Source organism: Panthera leo, chromosome B3, assembly GCF_018350215.1.
Source record: "Panthera leo isolate Ple1 chromosome B3, P.leo_Ple1_pat1.1, whole genome shotgun sequence".
In the NCBI taxonomy this organism is placed as follows: Eukaryota; Metazoa; Chordata; class Mammalia; order Carnivora; family Felidae; genus Panthera; species Panthera leo.
This window is the reverse complement of record NC_056684.1, coordinates 113,721,749-113,737,329: the sequence shown is the minus strand read 5'-3', so window position 1 is coordinate 113,737,329 and position 15,581 is coordinate 113,721,749. Positions and strand designations below refer to the sequence as shown.

Here is a 15,581-nt window from a genome sequence, read left to right as displayed (position 1 = left end):
TTTTCCAGTCTTTCTTTTCATATATTTACAGATTGGCCAACATGATATAAGCAGGAATAATGTGTGTAACTTCTGGTTAATATCCTTAAAAGAAGGAGGATACCCTTTCCTTTCATCATCATTTTCTACCTCATATAAATTCTGCTACCTGGTTGGAGGTAATGATGCCGAGCCATTGTAGACCATGACAACCATGAAGGCAACATCCTAGGTGTGATGGGGCAACAAGCTAAGAGCCTGGGTCCCTGGACAAATACATGGAATGAGCTGCTATACTAGTTCTGGACTGTTTTCCTCTGCAATGCTATGTGAGAAAGCAATAAACCTCTACTTTTGATTTATATTAAGTGGACACTGTTAATTTGTATTATGATTCCACCCAGCCAAACTTATAACCCAACTCAGGAACTTTCTTGAGGGATTGCTTACAATAGAGTGACTGATCCATCTTAGCTTAGGATTTCAAGATTCAAGGTTCAGGACAGGAGTGGAATATTCCAACAGAGGCTCATGAAGCCTGAAAGATAAGTTGCCAGAAGGGCTGCCATGATGAAAGATGAGAGGCTCCACCCCATTTCTGATTTTATAAAATCTTAGGAGCCCTGAGTATTTGTGAAGGGCTACAAACCCAATTCTGAGGTAGTGAACCCTACTTTGCCTTTCTGGAACTCAGTCTGCTGTCCTGAAAATAAGGGCAGTGGATGACACTAAAATCTCTCATTCTTGAAAGCGTATATAGTTATAGCTTTGGGAGGAATTAAAGTAATTTTTGTCAACTAATCATCTAAGTATATGCATAAAGCACATATGCTGTGCAGAAGATACCTCTAGAGACTATGGAAAGATAATACCCCAATGGCAGAGATAAAAGAGGTATCCACAGAGAATACATGAGAAGACTGCCCATGCAAACATGACAACCAACTTATAATTACACACAGCTGTGTAGCACTTGGTTCGCTACCTCCAGAGGAAGTTTAAATTGGTAAATGTCCTTGGAAAGCAACTTGGGAATATATAGTAAAGATTAAAGTGTGCATACCCTCTGACCAGTCGTTTCACTTTTTATGTATACCTAGAAAAACCCTCACACCAGCACACAAAGAAGTACATGTAACAGAATTCACTTAGTTAACAAATAATTGAGATTTCCATCAATAGGGGAATGGATAATGTGGCATATTCAGACAATGAATACAGATACCTCATTAAAGTAAAAGAACATGATCCCTGTGTATCAATGTGGAAAAATCGTAAAAACAAGACATTAAGTGACAAAAGCAAATTGTGGAATGATGTGTCCAGTAAACCATTTATGCAGACTTGGAATGCACTCAAGACAAATCATTGTATCATATTTGGATTCACATACATGTAGAAAAGTTCTTCAGAACAAGGGAAAGGATATGTATCAAACCCTGGAGAGTTTCTACTTCTGTGAAAGAGTGTGAGGGAGGGATAGGTACAAGGGGTTTTTAATTTTGTCAAGTTTTATCCCTATAATTAAAAAAAAACTGGAACAAATCTGACAAAATTTTAACATTTGCTAAGTCTGGGTGTTAAAGTCATGGGTTTTATCATTTTCTGTCCTGTTCCATATTTAAAATATTTTATTTTGGAAATATTTTCCAAAAAAATATTTTTTTGGAAAATAAAATCTCTCTTTGAAGCTAATAGCCAGAGTTAAAAAAGTAAACAAAGCAGAGGGTTGGTGGGAGAAGTTGCCATGGAAGCAGGGAATGTGAAGTAAATGTTGAAAAAGAGGAGAGAACTGGCAGAGGGGCATGCTTCCTCATTTTCCCCAGGGACGTTCCTCCCTGAGAGGCAAGTGGGAGTCATGAAGGACAATGCCTTGGCCTGCACAAGCTTTTTGAGGCTGCAGTGGCACCTGGCAGCCCAGGGACAATGTGACAGACCTGCTCTGCCCTCTTCTCTGTGACCTCTGGGAGAGAAGTTCACTCTCTCTGCTCCATTGAATCCCAGGGCTCTCTGCCCAGACTCCCACAAGAATGCCAGGCTGTGCCAGGTGTGTGGGTTCTATTTACCAAGCAGACACCTCCATACCTGGATGGAAATAGATTGAGAATCTTCTGGGTCACTTTGAGTCCACTAGGCAGAAAACATTTAGATGTGTTACTAATTCAAACTGAAATCTGATGAATGTAGATGGTGGTATTTGGGGGAAAAGAATTTTTTAATAAATCACCCAGTTGGCTCAGGGTCTAAGAAAATGGGGTGGAAGAATCCAACCCAATTTTGTGACAAGGGAACAAATAGGGGAGATTAATGCCTCTCCCAATAAGCTTCAAAAGGCGATCAAACAAACATTCTTGATTTTACAAGAAAGATGAGGTACATAGCTATCCAGCCCTTAAGAAAAATCATTGTTTCATTGTTTTCTGATTTCTTCTGAGTCCCTAAGTAGGTGGTTGGAAAAATAGGAAACTAGCTTCATTTGCAGAATTGTCTCTGGACCCATCTCAGGGTGCCCTGGGCTCCCCTAAGATTCCTTAGCCCCATCCCAAGGTTTATGCTGCTCATTCAGAACTAAACTAGCAGAAGATAGCACCAGAATCCAAATTCAACCTGTCATACCTCATTTTAATTTTTTAAAAAACAACATAAAAACCACAATTCTGCCCTACTGAGAAACTAAGGCATTATTTTCTGTCCCTAACAACTTGGCATTTGATTTTCAAATGCTCGCTAGATTCCTGAGGAAATGGAGAGAGTAGGGCAAAGGAAGAGTGAATAAGGAGCCCCTCTTCATTCTCCCAGGCCAGCCCGGCTTCCTTACTAAGTCGGCAGGCCTCCACTGCCCTGAGCCTCACAAAGGCCAAGGCGGCTCTGGGAGAGACCAGCCTTGGGTTTTTCCTAGGCCTCCCGCAGCATCAGCAACACAGTCTGGCTGTTTTCAATTATAGGATCTTAATCTTTATTCCTGGCCTGACACAGAGGCCCAGGGGTCCCAGCTGTGATCTGCAGGGCACAACATTTGGGGCTTGTTGGGGAAACAAAGAACATGACCAGAGCAGAATATGGGTCAGGTTGGAGTTCACTGCAAATGCCCCTTTCCCTTCAGCAGCCAGGCGGTTCTGTGGGTCCACTCCATTAAGGCTGATTCCCAAAGCCAGCTCCTGCTTTCCTTTCTCCACTAGGCCCTGGCACCCTTAGCCTTACTCTGAGCCAGCCAAAACTCTAAGCTTTTCCCCCCAGTGGGTGCTGGGCATTTCATGTTGAACTCGGGGCAAGAGGAGAAAAGCATTAATGGGAGTCACCCCCACGCCCTCCACCTTTCCCACTTAAGTTGCACAAAAGGTCTGACTCTCCCTCTGCTGGGACCTGCCCCTCTCAGAGTCTGAACCATCAGGAAGCTGGTGGCTGCGAGCTCCCTCTCCTTTGAAGCCAACTATTTCCAGGGTCTTGAGCCCAACCATGAGGCCAGGATCTCCACAAGTGCAGGACAGACAAAGAAGATGCAAACAGCTCAGTATTACCATGGTAATGGCCTGAGCCAGGCAGCCTCCTGAAGATGCTGGGAGGGTGGGTTTTCTTTTACTTTTTCTTTTCTTTCTTTTTTTTCTTTTTCTTTTCTTTCTTTCTTTTTTTCTTTTTGCAAAAGGAGAATAGTTCCGCTTTCTATTTTACTACAACAATAGCACAGACCGGCTCCTTCAAGTATTTCAAAAAGCAGCCTGAGAAATCTCTAACCAGGCCCCTCAGTCTCTCCAGCCTGCCGATTTATTGTTCCTCCCATCCCAGGGAACAAAAAGGCAGGAAGGGTATAAGGCCCCCAGTTGCCGGCTGTTCTTAGCATCCTAATCCTTGGGAACTGGTAAGGGGAATGGCCTGTGGAGCCGGTAAATCGAATTCTGGCCTCACCTTTTATTCCCTCCCTCTGCTCATGCACACAGGAGCTCTCCAGGTATTATAAAACCTCCTGGTTAGTAGGCTGGTAGGAATCTTGGACTTGCTAACGGGATAAAAGGCAGTGAGGGGTCATTCCCACATTCACTGACAGCCCCCTCCACCTGAAAAAGGGCAGCCTGTATGGACTGTTCCTTCCCACCACTCCAGGCTGCCTCTGTATAACAAATACTGAACGTCCAGCCCCAAGTGTCTTTTTTAGTTGGTACCATAGGAGCTGCCCTCACTCTTCCAGCCTTTCCCCCTCTCCGTCTCTGTGTCTCTCAGACATGGATTGTATTGCCCCTCAAATCCCCTGCACTAGGTACCAACCAACCTCCATGCCAACCTGGGGCTAGCATGCCAGAGCAACCTCTCACACGAGGAAAGCTTCTCGACCTTGCCTGCAGGTATCTTTCCAAGGTTATCACCCAGAAATCAAAAGTTGCTTTGCCTTAAACCTGGGGAATTATGGAGGTGCCTTTTTTTTTTTTTTTTTTAGTTCAGTCATCTGGTAAGAGTAGGGGGAAAAATAAGCTTTCATGTTCTGGTGTATGGAGATCTCAAGGTACAACTCTACTGAGCTAAGGGATGATAAGTACACCATCACCGAGGAGAATCAGATAAGCTGAAGGGTTAAGGCCTGTGGAGATCACCCAGGCCGATGACTACACTCCAAGGAAGAAAAATATTTTGCACTGCAACCTCCATACACAAACTCATTATGCACACACACAGTCACCCAAGAAATATGCCATGAAACAATGCAATATGTGTGATATAATCTGTGATTTTTAAAATTCTCCTCTATTTCATTTTTAAAAATTCTGGTTGTGACTCATTAATTTCATTTCACGACCCACCAATGGGTTGCAACACAGTTTGCAAAGTGCTGAATCAAGGTCAACATTGTCATTTTTAAGCGGAGAAAACTGGGGTGCCAGAGATTTTCTCAAGATTACACCAGAGCTAGAACAGAAATCCAAGGGAGTCTCTCCATTAGAGGAGGGATCTGCATTGTTTTCTCAGGACCAGAGCTCTTTCTTGTGTTCCCAAAGCCCTGGGAGCACATAGCTATTGGGGAGGGAGTCCCCAGAGGTCTGTATTCAGTGGCATTACTGCTAGGGGCAGAAGGGTTCTGCTGCCTCAGAAAAGCTCAGAGAGGGAGACATAGCTGGGGCAGGGGATGGAGAAAAATCTTTAAAAGCAACCAGGTGAGGCACTGAAGTCTCCCAGACATTTTTATTTATTGGTTGGGGTTCCTACATCATCGTACTCTTCCCTTAATTTTTCTCTCTCTGAGACACATAGCTATAGGTCAGCCTCCTTTCTCCTTTGTTTTCCAACTTTTTCTAATAGTCTTTCTTTGCCAATTTTTAACCTCTACCAATTCATTTCTAGCCTCTCTCTAAACAACTTTCTATTTCCTGTCAAAATCATAATCTTAGCAATGAGGCTCAGAAGCAACTCTGTGAATCTTGTTCTCGCAAATATTATCCTAAAAATTATCCAAATTAGGTCAGGCTTAGAGATGCTGTTTACCAAACTGCCCAGTGATCAAGATATAGGCACGATATCAAGGCTCTGAATACAAGCCATCTGGGCAAAACTGCCTCTTTTCCTCCTGACATTGCCTTGTAATCTTCCATAGAACTTCTTAAAATCTTCATTTAAATTTGCTATTTAGTTGATTTCTAATCTTTTAAGAAAGCCTCTAAAAACGAAGAGCCAAAAGCCACACTGTGTACTGGGTAAATAAGAGTTCAGCTTTCTGATTGCTTATTAGTTATACACCCTTAGAGAGTATGTAACAAAGGGGCCTGCTGTTTGCTTTGCTTAATCTGGTCTTAAAATCTCTGCTTCTTTGTCAGAAAACAATATTTGCAATTGTAAAAAAAATATTTACCAAGGAACTTGGATACCATAAGTCAAAGGCTAAGAGCCAAAGGTCAATAGTTCTTACCCCAAATTTCCCTGGACCCGAGTCCCTGCTGTGGAGCTCAGCTGCACCAAACAAACAAGCTGCTTTCCGGGTCCATTAAGAAGCGGACGTTTTAGAAGGGGAAGGAAAGGGGAGGCTGCAGCCTGCTCCTCGGTCCAAAAGCATGAGCCCTCCAGCCTGCCCCACAAAATTCCTGCTAGATCTTTCCTATGCAATGTGTCTCCATGGGAATATTCTAAGGACTCACCCTGTTTCATCAACCTGGGGAAAGTACTCGACTTACAAAATCCTAAAGGGTGGATATTCCTCCTACAGACAGCAATGACAGTATGTTCCACTGGGCTTTGGCATAGATGTTCACCTATGCATTCTGTGGACCTGCCTCCTGCCTGGCAGTGGGGGGCAGATGTGTGTCCTCAGTCTTCGGTGGAGACTGTTCTCAATCTACAAAGCAGCTTTGGACAACTGGCCCTGTGGGCTAAGTTCAACAGTGTTTGAGTTTGCCTCTCATTTTCGTTATTTTCTGGACAGACCTGCAATCACCAGAAGACCCAGCATCTGGGAACCACCATTGTACATCAGTGAGTTCCAGGCGGTGGCCTTGGGGCGCTCTATTGTGAGCCAGAACTCAGCTCCTTCTAAGTCCTAGGCCCGTGTCACATGGTACAGGTCAGCAAGGCCTGGTCCCCAGTCGGGACTCGAGTAAAGGGAACAGAAATGGAGTAACCAGAAAGGGGCCGAGAAAGTAGTGGCCAAGGAGCCATGACAAAGTGTCTCCCAGGCTGCCAGACCAGACGGTTTTTCAGTTTGGTAAGCAAGAGGGCTCTGAGGCAATGCTGGGTCCTCCACACTCTCATCAGAGGCTTACTGTCTGGTTCCTCACTCCACAGGGTCTGCAAAGAGCACCAGCTTTTGGCAGTTCCTAGATTAGTGCTTTAACTCTCATTCTTTGCCTCACTCTATTAGGAAATTCTCTAGTTTTCCCTCAGCCTCACCTCCACCTTCTGTTACGTTCTTGCCACAATTATCAATCTCTTTTGATCTCATCAGGATAAATATCATTGGTGAATTCATCTTGGCCTTTGATTCTGCCCTGAAGCAGCTTCTATCAGGAGCATGGCAGTAATTATCACCAGTGGTAGGCAGCAGTGAGCATAATCAGCTTAAAGAAATGGCTTAATCAAGGATCTTACCTTGAAGAACCAGGCCTTCCTTCTGGATGGTATAAGCAAATGAGGTGAAGGGAGCCAGAGGGGACTTGGCAATGAGAATCTGCACATAAAGCATATTTTCCCAGAGTTAGTCAAAGGGGTATCATATCAGAGATGAACCTCTGTTCACTCCCCTTCCCACTTTGAGACAAAGCGGTAACATGTGACTACAAGCCATAAAGTTTATTTAAAAAAATTACTTTAGAACCAAATCAGTGTTATTCCTTCAAACAGCTGATCACTTTGGAAGGCTGTACATTTATCCCAACTATTCTGCCCCTGAATGCCATATTCTTGACCAGTTCCTTTAGAAATGTTTCCTTATTTTATGCCTCATGCTTTAACAGCTACCTTTTTGCCCAAAGATAAACCTAGACTGATTCTCTAATCTTATTCATAAATTTAGCTATTTTTCTAAAAAGAAATTCAAAGCTACCCTTAAAAGATAAAGATTTACTATCATTATAAATATTCACAATAACTTGGTAAAAGCAAAGCCATGATAATTTGCTTTATTGGCCCCAGCTCTTTACCAATTCTGTATTCATGCCATTTGCCCTGTAACTACATTTCCTCTTGCTTAAGGTGTAGGTATTTCCCTGGACTGAGGATTTGCCCATATGACTTGCTTTGGCTAACAGGTTTTTTGCCTAGGCTTCGAGAAGCCTCACATATCTCCCCTTGCTCTCTTATGCTTCTGCTACTGTGAGAGAAAAATACGTCCAAGCTAACCTGCTATCTCAGAAGGAGGTTGAGAGACACCTGGTGCAGTGCTGGCCAGCCACACCCAGTCCATATTGCTGACCCCCAAGAGAACCACATACATATTAGTTAAGTGCTTATTACTCTATGCTTCTGAGATTTTGGTGGTGTTGTCATGAAGCATCACTGCAGCAAGAGTTGAATGATATACCAGCGAACACAAAATATCAACAAATATTTTGAGCAATGGCTTTCTCTTAACAAAATACCTACTTTAAAAGGGATAGTCATGGGGTGCCTGTGTGGCTCAGTGAGTCGAGTGTCTCAGATCATGATCTCGGCTCAGGTCATGATTTCAGCTCAGGTCACGATCTCATCATTTGTGGGATTGAGCTCTATGTCAGGCTCTGTGCTGACATTGTAGAGCCTCCTTGGGATTCTGTCTCCCTCTCTCTTGGCCCCCTCCCCTGCTTGCACACTCTTTCTCTCTCAAAATAAATAAATAAAGTTAAAAAAAATAAAAATAATAAAAAATAAAAGGGATAGTCATTTTGTCATTAAAAAAGTATTATCATTAACACCTATTCTCATACTTCATAGGGTTCCACTGAACCTCTATGACATTTCTCTTGAAGGAAGATGAAGACCAGTTTCCTGCTTTACAAATTAACATCATCAAAGATAGGGATAGTGTTACACAGAGCCACTTAGGTAATCAGGGAGGCAAGAGAGAAGGAAGAAGTAATTTCAAATCACCAAAAGGCTTAAATGTAATATCTCAATTTATCTCAATACAGCAAACATTTACTGATTGTCAACTCTGGTGGTATAATGCGGTGGAAAGATCATAGGTTGTAGTCATAGAGTTTGAATCCAGGCTCTTCCCCTAATCAGCATGGTGCCTATTATAAGACCTCCAATTTTCCCGTAATAGCCACCCCCTCTTCTTCTGTTTAGTTAATAACTCCCCAGGTTTCAACACTTCTCTGCCACTTTTGCAACTGGGGGGTGACCATGTGATCAAGCTTTGACTAACAGTCTGTGAGTACAAGTGACAGGTAACACTTCCAATGTTTTGAAAACTAATGTTTTCATTAAATCACTGTGTGCTCTCCACTTTCCCTTTCCCTGTTCCCAAGGGCAGGAACTGGCTTCAACTACATGGAGGTGGACATCCTGGGAGATGATGAAGCAACTTGGGAGCAGGAAGCTGAGTGACCTCACAAAGCATCAGTGCTTCCCACCTGGGATCACCTGTCCATCTCAGGACAGAGCCACTTGTCTGAACCACTGAGTTTCCAAATGTCTTTGTTACTATGGTGTTTGTAGCCTGAATTCTAACCAATACCGTGGTTCTGCACAACCTAACCTTTTTGATTCTCAGTTTCCTCACATGTAAAATGGGGATAATAACACCCACCTAAGTGGGATTATTGTGAAGATCAAATTAAGTATATTAAAATTCCTGTCACTGAGCCAAACTAAGAAAAACATTTCCAATCAACTCGTCCCATATGCTTCCCAAGTACTCCTTACTTTTCACTCATCAAAAACCAAAATACTTTACTTTTTTTTTTTAATGTTTATTCATTTTTGAGAGACAGGGAGAGACAGAGCATGAGAGGGAAGGGGCAGAGAGAGAGGGAGACACAGAATCTGAAGCAGGCTCTAGGCTCTGAGCTGTCAGCACAGAGCCCGACGCGGAGCTCAAACTCACGAACTGCAAGATCATGACCTGAGCCAAAGTTGGACGCTCAACCGACTGAGCCACCCAGGCGCTCCTAAAATACTTTACTTTTACCAGAAGGATTCAACTCAAGTTAAATCTCAGTAATTTACTACTGCTTTACTACTGCTCTAGAGTTATGTGAATAAATTTGCTCATCATTCTTAGACCCAATGAGTAGGTCGTATAGGTGGGCATTAGCATCTTCATGTCAACACACCTCACCTGAAAATTAGGTGGAACCTTTCTGACAGAGTTAGTTTAGGGGCGGTTCAATGTGAAGTTTATGGATGCCCAATGGCAGGAGAAGGGCATGACAGAAAAGAAGATAGTACTTCTCAAACTTCAATGTGCGTATGAGTCACCTACAGGTTTTGTTGACATGCAATTTCTCATTCAGTAGGGCCTGATAATCTGCATTTCTAGCAAGCTCCTAGGAGATGCTGATGCTGTGGTCCATAGACCGCATTTTGAACAGCTGGGTTCCAGGAAATTAGCCCGACTGAAGAATCTAAGATGAAGAAGCAAGAGACAGGAGTCCTGGAGCCAATTAGAAAGCTATTGTGATAATTCAGGGCTGAGATGACAAGGCCCTCAACCACAGTTGTGTCAGAAAGAATGGGAAAAAAAGGAAATGGAGAGAAGAAATATAAATCCTTTAGATCAAAGAGCAACAGAAATAAATTAAACATATCCCAAACCTCAGATCTTTCTTGTCTGCATAATTGCACATGAAACCAAAAGGGTATAAATAAATAGTAATCAATAAAGTATCATACTATATTTTTGAAAATCATATTAACCATTTTTACTTTATAGACTAAAAATCTGACACTAAGGGAAAAAAATAAGATATTCCAATGCAGCACAACAAACAGGATCTAAGGCTATGGGTCAGTGGTGCCACCTCCATCATTTGAACACTTCCACTCCTAGGGAGCACATGCCCACTGTGAATAAGCCAAGAGACATTCGCCTGGAGGGACCTCACACCTGGAAAGACCTCTCTTCCAGGGAATCATGGACTTTGGGCAGGTCATTGATAAATGCCCTGTCCTTCCTGAGCAGGGTTTAAAATCGGTCATCAAAAGGATGATTTGTATGCAGTTAGAAAGAGGAAGCGATCAGTTGTGTCAGATGAATCGCACTTCCTTTTTTTTGGAAGAACTTCCAGATTGATAGATCTGAGGGCTACCACCAACATGAAATATCTGATTTTCTGCAAAAAAAATGTAACAAATTCTCAATATCCTTCTGGGATAGAGTAAAGACAAGTTGGGCTGGAGGCCAATACCATTAAGTGGGTTTGTAAGTGACACGAAGATCAATAGCAACCTCTAGTAGAATGCATTGGATTCTAGCCTTGGTCTTGTCCATGTTCAGCATTCTTACTGACCTGGACAAGGACACTGATGTCCTCAACCCCATCCATACAACAAATATGGGATCCACCATGGAACAGAACTGCCCCAAACTGCCACCCTAATGGAGTTTATATTCTAAAGGATGAAAAAGATAATAAATAAAATGAGTAGAATATATGGTATATTAAATGATTATGCATGCGATGGAGGGAAAAAAGGCAGAGAAAGAGTATAGGAAGTGTATTGGAACTGAGGAGAGGGTCAATTTTAAATAGAGTATTAAGAGAAGACCTTACTAAAAAGGTGACATTTGGACTTGTGGATCATGTAATTAAACCTATTGATGGGATGCTGAATGTGGTAACAGAAGACAAAAAATGCAAAGAGTCGTTATATTGGATTAGACAATCATAATAACAAAACAAATCTCAGTCTGGCTAGAAGGTTGGGACAAATCCTGCAAATCTTTCAGAATGAAATTTTATTAAAATATATGTAAGGCCCTGTCCTTGAATACAACGGACCAACTACTGGTTACAGAATGGCTTACAGAATAGCATTCAGAAAATGGTTTAGGAGTGTTAGTTAACTATAGTTCAATACAAGTTGGTTGTGAAATGTGGTTCACAAAAATCTAGCATGGTCTCAGGTTGTATTAGTGGAGACACAGTATCTGGAACAAGAGAAGTGATGGTCTTCTTCTCATTCAACAAATCATACTGGGTGCGATGTGTTTGGATTGGAGCCTAAATTCCAAAAGAGAAACTGACAAACAGAAGAACAACTGGAAGTGAAGGGTGAAGTGGGGTGAAGGTGTGTTTGCTTTTAATAGTTTTCTTTCTTCCTTTCCTTCCTTTCATTCTTCCTTTTTTCTTTTCTTTCTTCCCCTCTCTCCTCCTTCCTTCCTCCATAGTTCTCTCCCTCTCTTCTTCCCTCCCTCTCTTCTTCCCTCCCCCCTCCTTCCTTCCTTCCTTCCTTTCTTTCTTTCTTTCTTTCTTTCTTTCTTTCTTTCTTTCTATATGAGTTTTCTGATCTGAAGATTCTTTAGTGTTACATATTAGAGAGGAGAAGAGTAAATTCGTTTTCTAGCCCAACAGATTTCAGGAAAAAAGTGATGCTTGCCATGTATCTTTGTGAATACATAGAGAGTCTTCCCTTTTTAAGACTTGAATGAATACCCCACGCTCTTGTGCCTTTCTACCTTTCAAACTAGAAATTATCCTTTTCTAATGCAAACAAACCTCCCTAGTAGATGATTTGGGCTATTTTGTTTCAGATGTTCAGTCATCTCCTACATTTGGTGTGCTCTAATCGTTGTCTGACTTGTGCTGTTGTCAAATGTCATTCTGCCTTCTGCAATACATCATGACCTGCAGGGAGGGCCTGGCTGCTTAATAAAATTCCAAGATGTTAGATGAACTTTTTTTTTAAATCATACTCAACCTTGCATGCAATGTGTGAGGTTGGCTTTGGAATCCTCTGAGGGTTCACAGAAATATGTAGGTGGGCAAGAATGAGTGCAGACACTTTGGCTCAGAAAGCCAAAGTGTCTTAGGCCAAAGCCTAAGGCCACACCGGGCAGGTGTGTGGTGTTGTGAGCTGTTATCCCACCTGCAAATAGCTAGGTTGTTGTTGTTGTTGTTGTTGTTGCTTTAATGTTTCCTTTATATCAGACTAGCTTGACTTAATACTCTAATGAATATACTTTTTCCTCTCTTCACCTATTCTTGCAAGGAAAGTGATCATCAATATATTAAAATTCTTTTGAAGAACATTTAAGGTATAGATGTGTTGGGTTCCAAACCCCACTACTATCTGGACATAATTTCCATTACTTGTACCCCCTACTCACTATCCACGTACTTATCCACATACTTATTCAATCCACAAATACTATCCAAGTACTTATTCAAGTACTACAAATAGTATCCAAGTACTATCCATGTACTCATTCAATCCACAAATATTTACTGGGCACTTTCCTTTGTGCTAGGCACTGTTCTGGATGCAGGGGAGATAGCAGGGGATGAGACAGACAAGGTCCTTGCTTTCATGGAGCTGACATTCTGGTGGCAGAAGACAGACAATACAGGGAGGTCTTTAGGCCTTTGGGGTTTTTTTCCCATTGACATTCTACTATGAGTTTCTTTTTCCTGGGCACTCACTCATTCATTCATTCAATCCATTCATCAACAAACATTTATTGAATACCTACTGTGGACCAGGCAGATTCAATCTGCACTGTGTGAATTCGCACTTTTTAAAGGACTGCTATCTATTTCTACCTCAATTTATTTCTTATGTGTATGTTCTGAATTTTCGATGGGATTGCAAAGATCAGAGCACTTTCTTTGATCCCACATCCATCCCTTTTATAGGGCCCAAACCAGTGCTTTGCACAAAGTGGGCTCTGAAAATGACCAGTGAGTATTTTCCTCACTGTTCTTCACTTTATCCCTATTTTTCACACTTTATGTGTGAAGTTTTCTCCCAATTTACAAGTGAACACACAGAGGCCTAGGTATTCTAAATAAAACTTGGAAAGAGAAGTTAGCTTTTGGGGCTCACTGGCCTCCCCTTACAGACCCTATTCTCCTTCTTTTGTGTCCCCTCAGGTGCCTATTTGGCTTTGGAGCAAATACATTGTCAGCAGATTCTCTTTAGCTTTAAAGTGGCAGCTGATTTAAACCTTCTAGGGTTACCCTTTCTGGTGTTTGCATTTTAAATATAAGGCTCTCAAAGGAGATTAATGGATCTAAAATAGTGGAAAGTCCTACAGGATCAGGATGGGTGAGGGAGCCTTCCGGTGTTCCCACAGTGATGACGATAATGATGAAGGAGAAAACAACAACATTTTGAGGTAGGTGGCTTATAAGTGCTGAAGTCGGGATTTCAGCCCAAGCCAGATGGTCCTATAGTCTGTTTTTGAACCACCATGATGGTAGCCCCCAATGTGTCATGCACAGATGAATCTACTTTTCTGGGATAATACATCAAATGAGGCAAGATGTATAACAGACAATAAGGGCATTTTTTTTTTTCTGCAGCCTGGATATTGCACAAGTCCAGACAAAGAAGGGAGTTGGATAAGACATCCATGCAAGCTGCCTTGGAGGTTGGAAGTTCACAAGCATCCACACTGGCAGTCTTCTTTCTGCCCTTCATTTCTGAATGTCCAAATCCTACCTACTCCTTGAATCCCATACAACTGCCACCTCTCCCAGAAAGCCCATGCCATTGCTCCAGCCTGAGGTAATCTTTCTCTAATCCCCTCACACTCCATCTATACCTCTCTAATGGTGCCTACTGCTTTCTCCACTGTTTCACAGTGAATGTTACCTGGACCTACTACCACGTATTTGAAGGTAGAGACCATCATTGCTGCTTCTCCTAGTCCCACCAACCTCCAGTATGGTGCCAAATACATAACAGAAGGTGAATTATAAAACCAAAAAAATGAAGCAGTGAATAAATGCACAAATTGTTGACCATCAGAAGCCCTGACTCATACCCACTTTGAAGACTTAGCTGGCACCCCTCCCCAAAGTTGGGAGACTTAGAAGATGCCATAGAAAAGAGCAGCTTGCCCAGTCAATCACTGCCAAGATTCTCAGCTTGGGCAGGTCCAAAGTCAAGTCTTTGGTTTCAGCTTGCTATAGCATCACATGTTTTTCCTGGCCTGATCCCACTTCTAAGAGGCTCAGAAAGTGGAAAAGGAGCCATAGAACAGAAAGTGCTGGCCATAGGAACCTCAGGCCTTCTCCAGTATGGTGACACCTTCTAGGGATAGTGCCTGTGTCATTCTAAAGTGTAGGTGTGACCCTCATCTGGAGCAACCCAGCCCAGGCCTTCTCCTCCATGGGTGGTCAGAAAAGCCAGTGTGGAGCAGACACACAAAGATGTCAGGAACCTTGGGTACAGGCCTTCCTGGAGGCTGCTTTTATAGAGTTCTGGTCCTGGCAGTTTACCTGAGTTTCTGCAATACAGCCTCAAATTTAGGAAAAAGTGAGTTTTGCCTTTATGGCCCAGGAAAGGAGACATGAATAAGCAGCCATGTGCTGAGGGTAATCTGGCACCAATTCTTCCACTTTCTCTTCTCTAATTCTTGTGCCAGGAAGGCTTCCCTTAACACTGCTAATGAGTCCTTCCTCTCTTCTATTTCCTTCTCCTTCGCAACCACTACCCCAAATCTCACATTGGTTGGGGGCGAAAGGCAGAGTAAAACCAGCTGGCAGAGGAAAAGAATAAGCAGAAGAATTTCTTTCTGTAAGGGGCAGGTGGTAAACCTGGCTTTCTTTCTATCTCTGCTCTCTGCTACAAAACTTAGAGTCCAAAGACAATGTAACATGTTCAGCCAAGAAAACTGGGGTGGGAAGCAATTGAGACAGCTGAGAAATGTGACTTCATATCCATCCACAATTATTTAATTAACCCTGCTTCAGCCTCCTCTGTGATCAGCAAATTATGTGGTGGTTGATGAATTCGGCAGTGATGTCCTTGTTGAATACATCTAATACTTTCATCTGCATGCAGAGGTCCTTCTGAGAAGCAAGGGAGGAAACCTACTGACTCTGAAATGTCCTTCAACAGGGACCCTATTTTCTCACTTCAACTGGATGTCTAGGCTAATAAAACCCATTGCTAAGCTAAACAAACCTTTCCTCTAGCTGTACCAAGTGTCTGTGACAGAAATTCTTCATGCCAGGGATTTTCCTCCTTGTCCAAGACTT

The 15,581-nt window shown here is 42.5% G+C and overlaps 1 protein-coding gene across 2 annotated transcripts in view; it reads right to left on the bottom strand.

Moving 5' to 3' along the window:
• The window catches only part of RAD51B (RAD51 paralog B), a 640,959-nt gene that overhangs the window by 71,174 nt on the left and 554,204 nt on the right, over positions 1–15,581 (bottom strand). For both annotated transcript variants that reach the window (XM_042943592.1, XM_042943590.1), the window contains exon 10: positions 7,042–7,120. In XM_042943592.1, coding sequence (XP_042799526.1) covers positions 7,042–7,120 — 79 coding nt within the window. The remainder of the gene's footprint in view (positions 1–7,041; positions 7,121–15,581) is intronic.